The 16,048-nt window shown below is 35.9% G+C and overlaps 1 protein-coding gene across 7 annotated transcripts in view; it reads left to right on the forward strand.

Annotated features, from left to right (window-relative positions):
- tcf12 (transcription factor 12) overlaps positions 1-16,048 on the forward strand; it is a 292,398-nt gene that overhangs the window by 258,467 nt on the left and 17,883 nt on the right. For 6 of the 7 annotated variants that reach the window (XM_028823605.2, XM_051920482.1, XM_051920486.1 and 3 more), the window contains 4 exons: positions 2,655-2,733; positions 7,940-8,013; positions 13,134-13,205; positions 13,670-13,873. In XM_028823605.2, coding sequence (XP_028679438.1) covers positions 2,655-2,733; positions 7,940-8,013; positions 13,134-13,205; positions 13,670-13,873 — 429 coding nt within the window. The remainder of the gene's footprint in view (positions 1-2,654; positions 2,734-7,939; positions 8,014-13,133; positions 13,206-13,669; positions 13,874-16,048) is intronic. The other variant, XM_051920485.1, reaches the window with a different exon arrangement.

Consider the following 16,048-nt stretch of genomic DNA (forward strand, 5'->3'; position numbering starts at 1 on the left):
AAATGGGAGTTCTGCTCTGTGTGTATGTTTGTGTGTGTGTTTTGATCTGTAAAATATTGACAAATTAATTTAAATATGACTAATACTTCAGCAAACAAACTTCCTATTTGAAACAATTCAGTTATTCTGATGTCTGTCAATTTATTTTGTGTAGAGTTCATGCTCCATTACATGCAGACACTGATTTCTGCAAGGATTCTGGTAATAATACTTTAAGAATTCAAAGTTTTTAATTTCCATTTTGACAGAGTGTCTGCATAATATTTAGTGTTCCTATTTTGTATTTTAAAATGAAAGGAGCTATATACAATGAAGGCTTTTTAAATAGTGAAATTTTTTTTTAGAGCACAAAACCTCCTATTGTATATGGCTTCTTTCTTATAGAGCACTGTTATAAAACTCTTTATGCTGATATTTAAAACTAAAATAGCATGTTTCAGTGGCATTCTTGTAGAATTATCTCTTGCTTAAAATGTTTCACCGCTGTAGAAAAAAAAAAGGCTTGGTATGAGAGCTGACACTTAATTTCCTTTCACCCAGAGAGAACTTCAAGTTTCCATGATAATGCTTGGTTCTTTTTCTCATTTATTTAATTAGTGGCTATTTTACTTGGTACAGTCTCTCTTTGTTTAGAGTAAAAGGGGCATTTCAGATAATTTTGTTATAAAATACAAATACAGTAAAAACAGAAGTAGATTTTCTCAACGAATGGAACTCTCACTTTAATGGAACACGCGGAGTGCCTTTAAGCATAGCGTGACACATTAGCAGCAGCACCCCCGACAACCCTCCCAGCCTGATTGAGCTGTTGGCAAGAAATCCTAGCAGATAAACTATAATGTAGAAGGTTAATAGGACAGATAGCACTCTAATACCCTCTGCGTCTGGGAGACGTGCTCCGCTCTGATTTGTTACATCCTCTTACTGACAAGAAATAGTCAAGAGTTTCACTTTAAGCCAAATTGTAAGTGGCTTGCTGTTACATACTATATAAAATGCCTTTTCTCCACCCCTTACCAAACGATATCCAATAATCTTGAAATTATCAGGTCATAGAAGAAATCACTCTTGAGTGTTACAAGGAAAATTAATGCACAACGTCTCAGTGATGATGCTTGGAACCTTGCTAATTACCTATTTCAAATTTTGATGATCAAGTTAAGGCAATAATTGAAGTATGTACTGTCTTTTGGAGCAAGCAGGCTTGCGTGTGGGGGTTGTAAGGGCTGTGATTAGATAGATAGATAGATTAGATAGATAGATAGATAGATACTTTATTAATCCCAATGGGAAATTTACATTCTCCAGCAGCAGCATACTGATACAATAAATAATATTAAATTAAAGATTGATAATAATGCAGGTGAAAAACAGACAATAACTTTGTATAATGTTAACGTTTACCCCCCCGGGTGGAATTGAAGAGTCTCATAGTTTGGGGGAGGAACGATCTCCTCAATCTGTCAGTGGAGCAGGACAGTGACAGCAGTCTGTTGCTGAAGCTGCTCTTCTGTCTGGAGATGATACTATTTAGTATATATCAATTATATCAAGTTTCGCACTCTTCCTTTTTCTTTAAAACATATAAAACTGGAGATCACTCACTCAGGGTTGTTTATAATGTGAATTGTCACTGTAGATTAAACTAGCAACCTCTCACTTTCCCAGCCACACAAGGTGGGGTAGGCCCAGGATTGGGGCACAACTCCATACCTTATCACCTGTGCTTGGATAGATGCAATCCGGAGTTGCCAGCAAATACAAAATATATAACTTTGGGAAGAAAGTAGTTAATTTGGGGGGGATACCAAAAAAAACCAGACACAGCAAACCATTTTGAAGTATTTCTTAAGATGTGTGTTTTAATAAATCCACTTCCATTTATATAAACTGTGTTTATAACACTTTCTCTATGCATGTATATGTATGTGTGTATGTATGTGTGTATATGTATGTGTGTATGTATATATATATATGTATGTGTATATATATGTGTGTGTGTGTATGTATGTATGTATGTATGTGTGTGTGTATATATATATAATATATATATATATATATAATATGAGTGTGTAACAATCCGTGTGTACCATATTATGCAAAAAGCACATAAATTTTAACAGCGACTGTTAGGATGGCATCCGTAAACAGTTACAATATGCAAAATACCACATGTGATTGTATCATATATATACTGGGAAAGTGAAGTGAAAAACTAAACTTGAAAGACATGCTAAAAAACTACAGAGGACAAACTATTTGCAAATTTCTAAAAGAAAATGATGGATATGTTGTAGTGAAAAACTAGACGGTGCCTTGATTTGTGAATTCTTCATAATTTGGGGGAGGGGTACAGATGAAAGCCTCCCCCTCCTGTCTTGAGTTATGAGTACAATGGGTTTTGAAGACATTATCTGAGAACAGTCCTCTGAATGTTATTAAAGGTCCATATGTATGCTGTGTGCATTTTTATAGCCTTGCTGGCAGTAAAACAACCCAAAGATTGATGTACCAATTTTGCATACAAGCTGCCTGAAGGGTGACAATACAGGCCATAAAAATACCTGGAATGACAGATTTAGCTTTTACACTTTTACAGTGCTGTTTATTGACAAATGCTTGTCCTCTATTTTTTTTTTTTTTTTTTTTGCCAGATTTATTCACCTGACCACACCAGCAGTAGTTTTCCATCAAATCCTTCCACACCAGTTGGCTCTCCATCACCTCTTGCAGGTAAAATAGCTGTTGAGCTTTTAAAAATGAGTTCCCATACAGAAGCAGGGGCTATATAAGCAGAAATCATATTTTATGATGGAAGTTTTTAAAAACCTGATGTGATCCTTCTGCCTTTTTATTCAGAGTTTGTGTTATTTTTAATACTTTCAAGTAACTTCCTATATATTTTTTGTGCTGCATTTTATAATCATTGTAGTCTTTGTCATTCTGTGTACTGCAGTATTCTTTATAGATAGCACAGTCACAAGGTGCCTTACATTAATTACTAATGTAATAATATTTAATAAAGTGATGCAACTCATAGCAAAATTTAAGATCCACTACGTGGAATTAAAGAATTCTCCAATGACAGACTATAAATTGTTATCTAGCTTGTGCTTTGTCTTCAGCAGGGTCTTAAAGTCTCTCCATTTTACATCCTCACACGGACGTAACCCATAAATTTAGTTAATTTTGTCTATTCAGTTTTCCATTAAAAAGCATGTGGGAAGCCGGTATCTATCCTGTCTTTAATAATAAACCTAGAGTTTCTTATAGCATAGTAGTAGCTTGTTGGTATGTTTCTCTTTTTTGCTCAACTAGGTGTTTTGAACCAATGACCAGTGACAGAATTAACTGTCAGTGCAGGGTAGTAACTCAGGTGTTGGATTCTGGTTTACACTCCAAATCTAACTCGGTGAGTGACCCTAAGCAATAAACCTGTTCTTTTGTACTCCAATTTAAAAAAAAATTAGCAAATGATTTCTGTTTTGGACAAAGACCTCTAACAGAGAATGAAGGTTGTTAAATTAGGTTTAAGAACTCGAAAAGCCGCTTATGTCTTAAAAATCACACACAGTCATATGTATTCCTAACTTTCATAGACATATTTGTGTGGATTAGCTCAATTGGCTCTGTCAAAGAGCTAAGAGTTAAAGTCCTCCATTTAGATTGCACCTAAAGTACATACAAAGATACATTTTTGTATGTTTTTGTTGTTGTTTTTTTTCTTTTTCTCTCTCCCCCTCCACCTCTTTCTCTCTCTTTTCTTTGGAAATATCAGTTCCATAGTCTATTGCCTATGTTCAGAAGTGAATTTAAGCATTTTCTGAGTGCTGGGAGTTTAAGGTTATGATATTTTTAAAACCACAAAAATTCCAAATATGCATTCATTATAATTATGTTTCAGTCAGTGTGGTGCATGCAGCTGTCCAGAGCTGTCACTTTCTTGAGTTTTGTGGCCTCAGCTGTCGAGTAAAAGCTAAGCAGCTGTTTCTGCCACAGTCACGGCTCTGAAGTACTCATTGATTTAAATGTGCATGGGAGTGGGAGCTGCAAGCAGTGCTTGGAACTTTATCCCGGATCGTGAGAGTAATCTCTTTCAACACTTTACACAGTGACCCTTGTGTAAGTCACTTTCTGTGTTGTGGCAAACACACCCACCCCTTTCACTTCCTGAAGATAGTGTTCACAGGTTTAACTAATAGTACTGAAGCTTTCTTACTGAGATGCTTTCATTTTTTACATGCTTGATTTCTGCCTGCATGTTTTTTCACCTGCTGGCGAATTTTGTATCTCGGTGCTGATTACCACTCCAAGTTTTAAACTCTTGCTGGAACATTACACATTCAAATACAAAAACAGATTTATTGGCATTACAATACATTTTCTGCTGCCAAAGAATTAGTATTACTGTAAACAGTAATGATGGTAAATAAAAAAGAGAAATGAAAGGATTAAAGTAAAGGTGCCCTTTGAGGATCAGGAGAAATTTTTTTGCTCTTTTGTGAGAGTAGCCGCTGGTTTTCAATCTGTGACAGAGTCTACTAGTGAAGTGTAATGTTAGCAGTTTTAATTGGAGATACACTCGCATACATTCACATCTAATCGAAAGGGAGCTCCCCCTCCCCAGTGCTAACTTGATTGATTAATGAGTCTATCTGGGCAGATTCTAAGCACCTGAACAGCTGCACATTCTGCTGTAATAGCAAGAAAGAGTCTTGTCTGTAATATAATTAGGCAGTGAATTTGCTGGGCACATTGTAGTGTCCTGTGTCCTTACCAAATATTGATAACGAGATTGTGTGTCTTCACTTTTGCATTTCTCTAAATCCTAATTGTACTGTATTTGTTGTTAGCAGAAACATGTTTCTATTGTTACATGGTATGTTTATATGAATAGTGCTTTGACTTAAATTTTATAATGGACTTGAACAGTTGTTGGGGGCTGAAGCCAGTCCAAGCAGCTTTGGGTACAAGGCAGGAGGCCGCCATTAACAGGTCTTGGTCCAGGCAGGTTAGCATTTTCTCAGATGTGTACGTATCCAAAGCCAAAATCTCATCCCACCTCTCAAGTAGAAGCCCAAAATGCAAATCATTAGAAATTTAGCTTTTTTTTTTTGGGAAGCATTTTTCAGAGGGTACAGAGATACCTTTGAATTATTAAAAAGCTACTAAGTGGCTGAGGACCTCCTTGCCTTTTAATCTTGACTTTTTTGTTTATTTTATATACTTCTCATTTGTTTTGTCTGAATGCAATACAACTGAATATGTTATATTATTTGTAGAAAAGATGTCTCTCGGCTTTGTAGGTAGTATGGCCCTCTAGTGGCTTTGGCCCTCAGTTCTAAAGCACAAAATAGGAGGTTTAAATGTACTTCCATTTGGTGCCTCGTAATTGGCATATAATTAGAACTTGATTCACTCTTAACTGAACATTGACTCTATTAAAGCAAATGAGATTTTGTCATATCCTGTAAATTCTTACATGTAATTGTGAACATTTACTGACATGATTAACATGTTTGAAGTTTTTAAATTTGGTCAATTTGCCAGGTATTTCTAATTAAGCAACTTTTGAAAAATCGAGCAGGCTTTAAGTTAGTGTGTACTATGTTGTAAGTATTCTTTGGAGCCACATCTAGTCAAACTGAGGTATGGAAGACGTACTGCCACGCTATTGTAAAGTTGTGCTAAAAGAAACTAGGCACACACATTGTTTGTCTTCATAACAAAAAAAAAAACATTATTTTACTAATGCATTTTATAGAATACTGTAATCTGACTTATGTTGTTATTTTCAATTTTGTTCTCAAACCCACTTAATCCAATTCATGATCACCATGCTTAAGGAAGCATGGAGTGGGTCAGAGCCTATCCTGGCTGTATCAGGCTCAAAGGAAGCAACTTCTACGTTTCTAAAAATTGCATCTATTTCATTTAGTTAGTCTGGTTCTATTCAATGTTATAAATATGTGTTTCAATATGCAACCACTGCTTTGCATGGTGAATTGAATGCCTTTTATTTTAAAGTATATTTCTATCACTAGTGTGTATGTTCACTTAACAGTAATGTTAAGCCTTAAATGGCACCTCGTAGAGAATCCTCCAGTGACATAAATATGACAATAGTTATCTTTATGCACCCATGATTGTCATTTTATTTGGGTAATAGCTTCATCTGAATAAAAAAATATTGTTACATTCAGAGTGTACATGGGACAAAGGCAGAACTGAATATTTAAAATCTCCTCTATTTTTCAGTAAATCCTGACCTTTTTTCTTTTCTTGGTAAAGGTTATTTTTGTGTGTGGTGTGTGTGTGTGTGTGTTTTTTTTTGTTTTTTTTTTTCCCTCCCCGTTTTGTGTATGAGTTTAGGTAATTGATTTAACTAAAAGTAGAACACGTATAATTTATTTTCATTAGGTTAGTCATTGTCAGTGTAATTTCAATCATTCGTAATGCAAAAATACCTAATTTAATAACGATTATAGTTTCATTTGAACATTCTTAACCAGTTGTGTTGTTTTAAATGATTGAAAATTCAGTTTATCCGCAATGTTTGATTTTATTTAATTTTGATATTCATAGTCTATTATGAGTGTTTCTTTTTTAGTGATTTGCTTGTTCTAAAATATTCATTGTAGTTATGATTATAGGGTATAAAATCAAACTGTTATTGAAGATTTAGACAAATTTTTTAGTGAATTACCGCAGTTTATAGTTATACTATAGAATTATTAAAGCAAGCTTTTGAACTCTTGCAGGCATTATTGATGTATTAAAGTATTATTTGTGTTACGGTGAAGCTATTACAGCTCCTTATTACATTTAACCGCTGTCAGAGAAGTCATGAACTGTTATTAATGAAGTATTAGCAATATTGGACCTTTGCTGTTTTTATTACCTTATATAGCATTAAAACTTGTTGCTATTATCATATTAACAATTATTATGAGTATATTACAGCAGTCAACTTTTTTGTTTTAAACTTATGCAGTATTGTTACTACGTTTATTGCAATTTTATTTAATGCTATTCAGAGCCTGCAGCTGCTTTAACCAGTACCCAGAATGGCCCCAACTATATAGAAAACAGAATAGAGAGGCCTGCCAAAATGGGTGTGGCCGTCTGAGTGTACAAGTCAAGGCATCCAGACAAGGATATGTTTTTGGATGACATCCCTTTTAAAAAGGGATGTTACGACTGCCTGTGTGATCAAAGCTGCTTATTGTTGTTTCTTCTTTTCTTTGCTATTGTATAGCTAGTAAGGAGTATTTTTTCTTCAAGGAGATACTGTATTTGTTTGTAAAATATAAATGTGTATATTTTTAAAACTGCTTGGCAGATTCTCATTGATTAGCTCATTTATACAAAACAGTCACTGACGCTGTTTCACAACTTTATAAAGTACAAGGCAAATATGCACATCTGACAAATTAACCTTGACTTCATCCATCTGGATGTTCATTAAGATCTTTTCCTTAATTGAACCTTAATTGCCTACCTTAACGACAGCCATGGTTATCATTACTCTCTGGATTGTCCACTTACTCTAGGTGGCATAGTGTTTTTTTTTGTTTTTTTTATAACCGATTAGATTTTTACGCTTTCTGTAGACATTACAAGTCACATTTGGTTTCCTATCACACATTTGACATTTTTCATAAAGAAAAGGCTGTTGATCTTTTGAAAAGGAGCTAACAGTGGCCTTTAGATTGTAAAAATAAAATTAGTAGTGTGCCATAGTTGCACATTAAGGTTGTATGATGTCAAGTGTTCAAATTTAAATTTGAAGGCTGCATTTTTATCTCTCAGGTGTCAGAATGTAGAAATGGCTTATATTAGTCACACAGAAAATAATAATTAAAAATAAGTATTTTTGTATTTGTTGAGGAAGCAGTATTAGTTCTCATTCCTTTTTTTTCCCCCCACCATTCCCCAGGTGCCAATCCTTGGCCCAGAGCAAGTGGACAGGCTCCTTCATCTCCCAACTATGAAAATTCTCTCCACTCTCTGGTAAGCAGAGTTTTGTTGGTTTGTTTTTTTTGTTCCTGTGAGGAAATTTTGTTACTTACTGCCTGTGAAACATCAAACTCTGACCACGTGGAAAATATATAAATGGGTATATGTAAATTCACAGAGGTTGTCCCACTCTCACATTTTATCTGGTTAATTATAAAAACAGACAAATATAGATTAGATTTTTTTTGGTAGTTTGGGAAGAAGCTCTCATTTCACTTGTTTTCCATCTAATTGATTATTTTTCACTTGCTCGGTTTCATGAGGATACCATTGCAGAATATGGAGGGATAAAATTACATGTGAATTCCTCGCCTACAACAAATGGTCAGGGTAGATTGAACAATAGCTGAAGTAAAGGGTGTTGCATCTCACCATCTGTTCCTAAGTCATCAGACTTGTCTTCTGAGGACAGCTGTTGCTTCACTGCTGTTATAGGATTCCTGTACCGAATCCCTTCCCCCATTGCAGAGGGATTTCATTGACACCCTGCCCCCACTTAGGTTTACACACACCATAGTGGGCTACATTTTTAAAGAGAGAGAAACATTTTCAGGATGTGTATTTATGTATCTCCTCTTACCTTTGCCAGTTACACAGCAGAGACTGACAGGTCTTCCAGATTCAGTCAGTGAGGCCCAGAGTGGGTGAAGGCTTTTATTATAACTGATCTTTTAATCAGAGACTCCTTCCTGCTTTGAACTCAACTCTCTGTTCATTTGTTTTTCATGTGTCTGTACTTTGCCTAAGGGTGAAGGATTGTTCTGCTGTATAAATATTATATATTTAGCTTACAATTTTACCCAAAGTGCACAGAGACTGCTTTTCATGTTTCTACAAGATGAGCAAGCCAGTTGACATAACTTGTTCTAGGTGTCAAGAATTTATTAGCAGTAGGTACTGAACCATCCATTTTATATTTTGGTAGTCAAATACTTGAGCCACTTGAGGATGCATTCAATGTTATGAATCCATTTGTGTATGAGTGGTGTTTGAAGAACAGGTGTCTCCTCCTTAGTTGTGTCCTGTGTTTTGGCCAGTGCCTACAGAACTGGTGGTAGCCCCTTCAACCCTGGTCTAAGATAATGAATTAAAGTAGGGTTGTAACAGTTAAAGCATTAATACATGCTAATACTTTCAGAGGTATAACACATTTTTCCTTAACTGTGCTTTGTTTGACATCCCTTACACTCTAAGCTAATTGTTTTCAAACAGGATGCTGCAACCCCTGTGAAGTTCACATTATTAAACAAATGAATAAATTCAATTTATAATGGTTGTCTTTAAATATCCTAGTTTTTTTATTTTATTTTATTAATGAACATATAGATAACTGCAAATGTTCTTTAATTGTTGCATAGAAGTTTTCATATATAGTTAAGCTTGAGCGCAACAGTCCTGAACTTGTGTGGTATAGAAAAAGCTGTGAGGTGGTACTAGAAGAAACCAAAAAAAGTGTAAAATATGAGACTTACAAGAACCATTGGTTACACTGCGGCTGAATACAAGTCATCTCCAGGCTTCACTGTGCTGTAAGACTCCATCCCTGTCTTTCCCACCCTCATCTTCCTCTTTTGTGTCAATCACCTGTGCCAAACCAAAATCCTCCAATACTCACATTGGCTCCAAGGGAACAGCTCACTCTTGTTTCCACACATGGTTGAGGTGATTCATGTCAGGATATTCAGGAACCATACACCAAAACTAGTGGATTTCTGTGAAGAATGTCTCAGATAAATGCTCTCTTTCGAACCCCTGACACCTGCGTGAGCAGGCTGCACCATGTTGTCTGTCTGTGTTACAAGATATTTGGTTTTGTTGAACTTGTTTTTTGTGCCATCATTTTTACAATAATTTTAGAAGTTGGCAGACTAAGGCATAAGAATATACAGTGAGGAACAAAGACCAATCTTAACAATTAAGTAATAGTAATATCTGTGTATCTAACATCGCTTTTTTAGTTTTCTTAATCAACAGCAGAAAACTGTTGTTTCAGATGGAGTTGCCAGTGAGCGGTAACCTTTATCCTTCCTTTTAAAGTTAGAAGCAGAACTGCTCTTACAATTTTCAAAACTGGAACCGGACCTTGACAATAATGACCCCATAAAACATAAAGACACTTAACCTTCACATTTCACTTAGTTGATTTCCACTTTTTTGACCTGAAGTCATACTGTATTTAACTTGTTTGCTTTTCTACTTCTTTTAATTTGGATTCATATGGAGCTGAATAATTTTTGTAAATTAAAGCTATGGAAATTTTAGACTTTTTATTCCTTATTACACCAAGATGCTGTTCTTAGATTATAAAATAATTTTAACAAAATTTGATGTACAAAAGAAAAACTAAAACAAATACACAATCTCACAGAACTCCCACTATAATCAAAATACCCAAGTGCAATATTAGGGAAGGAGAGGGAGTTAAGAAATCTCACTTTTAGTTGTGTCTAGTAAGAATTCAGTACTTAAATTAAGACTGAAAGAAAGATGGGGGTACTTGAAAATGTTTCACCATGGTAAAAAGTTGAAATCCCTAGTCTAGAGGTATCACAGGTCTGTTTATCATGTATGTTAACAGTCTGCTCTAGTTAAGCATTTGCTTTAACAGGTCTACTGTCATGCAAAAGCATGCAGTATTACTATTAACAGTAACTGAGACCCAAGATCGTGCTGTGCTTTGTACCATTTTCTTTCTATTAGTGGAGACTCTGACCAGATGACACAACATTTTGGGGAAACTTGATCTAAGCTATTCCATTAATGATGGGTGAGAAAAACAGAATCTATGGTGGTTGCTTTTAATTTATAACTCGCAGACGGTTCAAATGACTTGTGAAATTGCTGTGGAAAAATTTAAATATCACAGAAGTACAGCATCTTTGGCTTATCACATAAGCCAAACATGCTTGATGTCGTTGCTATAAACTCTAGCTATAAGCAACAAAACTTACAACAGACTATTATCCATAATGTGGCTTATGTCCATGAATGAAACATAATCTCTAACATTAACTACTGCTACTTGTTGTAAAGTGGATGGCATCAAACTGCAGGCCTGTCAAAATAAAACTGAAGATTCAGGGCTAAGAGACATCATTCAGTGAGGTCTGACAATTCTTGCACATCACCGTTACATGAGATAGTTGTCACCTATCAAAAATGTATATGAAAGGTACAGGGGTTTTGCACTTTGAGCCGCAAGAAGTCGTGCAGCATTCAAAGGGTTTACTGGACATTGAACTACCTCGGTTAAGCATGTAATTAATTGGGTGACATTTTGCAATTTATGGATTGAAAAATTGTAATGATTTTATGGCCCTGAAAGAGAATAAAATTCAAAATAGTCAGGATATATTGTAGCACCTTTTATTAGTGAACATCTTAATGTTTTTAGAGGAACACTAATTTTTTTTTTAAATATTTAATTAGCAAAATCACTGGTATGTTGTACTACTTGGAGAGGTCACACATTAGTTTCTTTTGATCGTACTCCCCAGAAAATCCCCTAATTAGCCCGTGCCTGGAATTCAGGAAGACCTGAGACTTTCCCAGGTTGATGATTTTCATACATACCTTTTTCCTGAAAGATGTGCAAAGCAACTATTTCTATTAACTTCACAGGTGCTTTTATCTTAAAAAAGAACAGTTGTCCGTTATTAATGTATTCTAGGAAAGGGTAATGTGAAAGCACTACACAATAGGTCAAAAATTTTCAAATCTTGCCTGAAGAAGGGGACTGAGTTGCCTTGAAAGCTTGCTTAATTGCATACTGTAATCTTTCTAGTTAGCCAATAAAAGGTGTCATTTTGCTTAACTTTTCACTACATCCATAATGGCTAACGCAGTACAACAACCTAGTACTACGGAGCCAAATAGTAAGTTACTAGGATCATAAGGAATAGGCTGTTGCATTTTTAATGTTTCCTAAAGCTACTCAGAGCTTATTTGCTTCTAGACACACGATAATCCAGGTGTTTCCCAGTGCTAGTCAGAAACATGGGCCACAGAGCAGATAGACCATTGCCCTATCTGGTTGTAAGTAGACCGAAAAGTCTCTTAGCATCAATAGAAATTAGATCATATTTTTGAAAAGCTAATTTTGCAAAACAAACTTCTGTGATATTTTCTAAAAAGTTTGGTTAAGCTTTTAGCTCTTATTTTAAGACTGGTTTACTTGCATCCACATCAACACATAAATTACACCATTAAATAAATAAATTACACCATTCTGATGGTTTGTTGGAGTTTTGGTGACTTTTGTTCATGCATAAGCAACCTGCTGAATGTATGACAGGGTCTAATTAGACATCTTGTTTGGATCAGAAACCATCACATTTGTATTTATAGTCGACCACAGCGACTACCTTTATCTGCATGACTGTCACATGTTCTGGTGTTTGATGCTTCTCTGTTATTTTCTGTACCAAAATGATTTTTAGAAAAGCCTTAATTTGTACTGAACAAACACAGGTGTGACTGAAAATGAATTACTTGCTCCCATGAAATAATAAACTGATCCATACCTGCTACATTTTGAAGAATGTAAATCGCTGAAGTTTTAGCCAGCATATGAGTGAATCAGAGAAAAGACCTCTAAACTAAGCCATTTGCCCATGGTAGCTGTAGTTCAGATTTCCATGAATTTGCCCTGCAGGATATTTAAAATCTGGACAGTAGAGTGCACAACCAGTAAATGAGATGTGTGCTAAATCAGCAGCTCAATATAAGGTGGTAAGCATGCCTGCTAAAGAGAAGCTGGCCTTCTAGGACTGAGAAGGTTGGTGACCCTCATGGATTCAAACATTGAGACTGAAGTATCCAAATAATAATATATCTTTGTATCTATTGCAGCACCTTTTCATATATCAGTATATGATAAGATGTATAGTGCACTGTATATCTTTCTGCCTTTGTGTGTTTTGGCAGAACAACTTTTTTTACCCCCAGTTCTCAAAATGCTGACCTGTTTTGGCAATACTGTCTTTTTAACTCCACTAACCTGTCGATTCAAAGACACACCTGTTGATGGTTCTGACCTTTAGCTAATTAATAATCTAAACGGGCTTTTTTTTTTTTCTTTTTTCGCTTCCACTTCTATCTTGCCTTTTTGCCAGAAAAATCGAGTTCAGCAGCAGCTTCATGAGCACTTGCAAGACGCAATGTCCTTCTTAAAGGACGTCTGTGAGGTACTATTTCTCTTTAGACAGTGCCTTTCTAGCATTCTTTGCATGACCCTCCCCTCTGTCAGTCTTTCTTTCCTCACTCCACACTTTCTTCTTCTTCTAGAACATGAACTTGGATTGAGTTAACGCACTTTCAGTTTTTAATTTTGCCATTTCAGCTTGCTTGCACAGATTATATATTAGAAGTTTGCATCTTGGAAATAGGGATTTGTTCTTTAAATAAAAAAATAAAAAAAAAACACATAAAACATATACCCCCTCACTTAGAAAAAGTAAGGCATCTCAGTTTCAGTCTTGTTAAATTTATTCACAATGACTTGAGACTCAATGCAGGCTGAAATGGCAGCAGTGCCTCATGTCTCTGACTGCACTGTCTTGTGTCTATCCAAGTTTTCAGTAACATATTTGGAATAGTGCCTCGAGATTTGATAGGCTTTATTTTTTTTATTTTTTATTCTCCATTGCAGTCACGAATGGAGGACCGCCTTGACAGATTGGACGATGCTATTCATGTATTACGAAACCATGCTGTGGGTCCATCAACAAGCATGTCTGGCACACACAGTGATTTACACAGTTTACTGGGACCATCGCACAATGGGCCAATTGGAGGAATTGCTTCAAACTATGGCACATCAGGACTGGTTGCTTCTGGTCGAGCAGCTTCTATGGTAAGGTTTTCATTGATACTTGTATGAATTTTATTCAGAACTGTTAATCATTTTATTAGTTAACTGAAGAGCTATCTGTTTGAAATGCTGATGCTGTGTTGATGTCCACTGTTGAAATAGCACATGCACTTATCAGCCGGGAGAGTGAAGGTACAGTCAGCTAACATAAGAAACCAACAAAGAGCAAAAGTAATTTTGGTTATACATTATTAAATATACTCCATAGAGCACAGAGCTGAGTGAAGGTCACATCTCACCACTTTCATAACAGAAATAACACCATCCAAGACCCTTACACACACTTACTTAAAGTAAAGTTAAAGTAGTCAATAACTTGCGGGTAAATGCAGACAGAGGCCATTTATCTGTTCTCATCCTCCTAGATCTGAGTGCCACATTTGACACCATTGATCACAACATTCTTAGAAATCGCCTTAGTCAATGGGTGGGCCTCTCTGGCAGTGTCTTAAATTGGTTTGAATCCTACCTGGAAGGTAGAAAATTCTTTGTTAGTTGTGGTAATTACAACTCAAAGACACATGACATCCTATATGGTGTTCCACAAGGCTCCTATCCTGGGTCTGCTGCTTTTCTCAATCTACATCAACAACAACAACAACATTTATTTATATAGCACATTTTCATACAAAAAGTAGCTCAAAGTGCTTTACATAACGAAGAAAAGAAGAATAAAAGACAAATAAGAAATTAAAATAAGACAACATTAGTTAACATAGAAAGGAGTAAGGTCCGATGGCCAGGGTGGACAGAAAAAACAAAAAAAAAACTCCAGAAGGCTGGAGAAAAAAATAAAATCTGTAGGGGTTCCAGGCCACGAGACCGCCCAGTCCCCTTTGGGCATTCTACCTAACATAAATGAAATAGTCCTTTTTGTAGTTAGGGTTCTCACGGAGTCACTTGATGCTGATGGTTATACAGACTTCTGGCTTTTAATCCATCCATCATTGTTGGAACATCATGGTGCTTTGGGTAGATGGTGGTGGCACAAGCCACCACCAATAGGACACCGGAAAAGAAAACAGAAGAGAGAGTAGGGGTTAGTACAAATTTTGAATGAATAGTTATTATAATGAATTGGATATACAGAGTGTCAGGATTAAATTACAGTGAAGTTATGAGAAGGCCATGTTAAAGTAATGTGTTTTCAGTAGTTTTTTAAAGTGCTCCACTGTATTAGCCTGGCGAATTCCTACTGGCAGGCTATTCCAGATTTTAGGTGCATAACAGCAGAAGGCCGCCTCACCACTTCTTTTAAGTTTTGCTCTTGGAATTCTAAGGAGACACTCAGTTGAGGATCTGAGGTTGCGATTTGGAATATAAGGTGTCAGACATTCCGATATATAAGACGGGGCGAGATTATTTAAAGCTTTATAAACCATAAGCAGAATTTTAAAGTCAATTCTGAATGACACAGGTAACCAGTGTAGTGACATGCTTCCGTTAGGTCAGATTATCTCGGTGCACAACGTGAGCTACCACAGCTATGCTGATGACACACAGCTGTATTTATCAATAGCACCCCGATTCCACCACCACCACCTAATCAAAGCATTTTGATGTTCCTACATTGATGGATTAAAAGCCAGACGTCTGCATGGCCATCCTCATCAAGTCCTTCCAGTGGAAACCCTAAATATAAAGAGGACTGTTTCATTTATGTTAGGTAGAATGCCCAGAGGGGGCTGGGCGGTCTCATGGTGTGGAACCCCTACGGATTTTTTTTTCTCTCCAGCCGTCTGGAGTTTTTTTTTGTTTTTTCTGTTCCCACCTGGCCATCGGACCTTACTCTTACTCTGTTAATTAATGTTGTCTTATTTTAATTTTTACTTTGTCTTTTATGTTTCTTTTCTTCATCATGTAAAGCACTTTGAGCTACATTATTTGTATGAAAATGTGTTATGTAAATGTTGTTGTTGTTATCTTAAACTGGTAATTTGAAATTATGCTCTGTAATTCAGCCTCAGTGTTCACCGGAAAGATTCCCTTAATAGTTTGAACTTTTGGCCAAGGTTGATTCCTGTCCTTTAAAGTCTTGTGTATTTCTTTCAAGATAGGCTTCAGTTACAGTGACACTGTAATGGAAAGAGAGGCTGAATAAATAGATATTTTGAATAAAACCTGTAGAAACAAAATAACATTAGTTAGAAAGACTTT

This window comes from Erpetoichthys calabaricus, chromosome 17, assembly GCF_900747795.2.
Source record: "Erpetoichthys calabaricus chromosome 17, fErpCal1.3, whole genome shotgun sequence".
Taxonomy (NCBI): domain Eukaryota; kingdom Metazoa; phylum Chordata; class Cladistia; order Polypteriformes; family Polypteridae; genus Erpetoichthys; species Erpetoichthys calabaricus.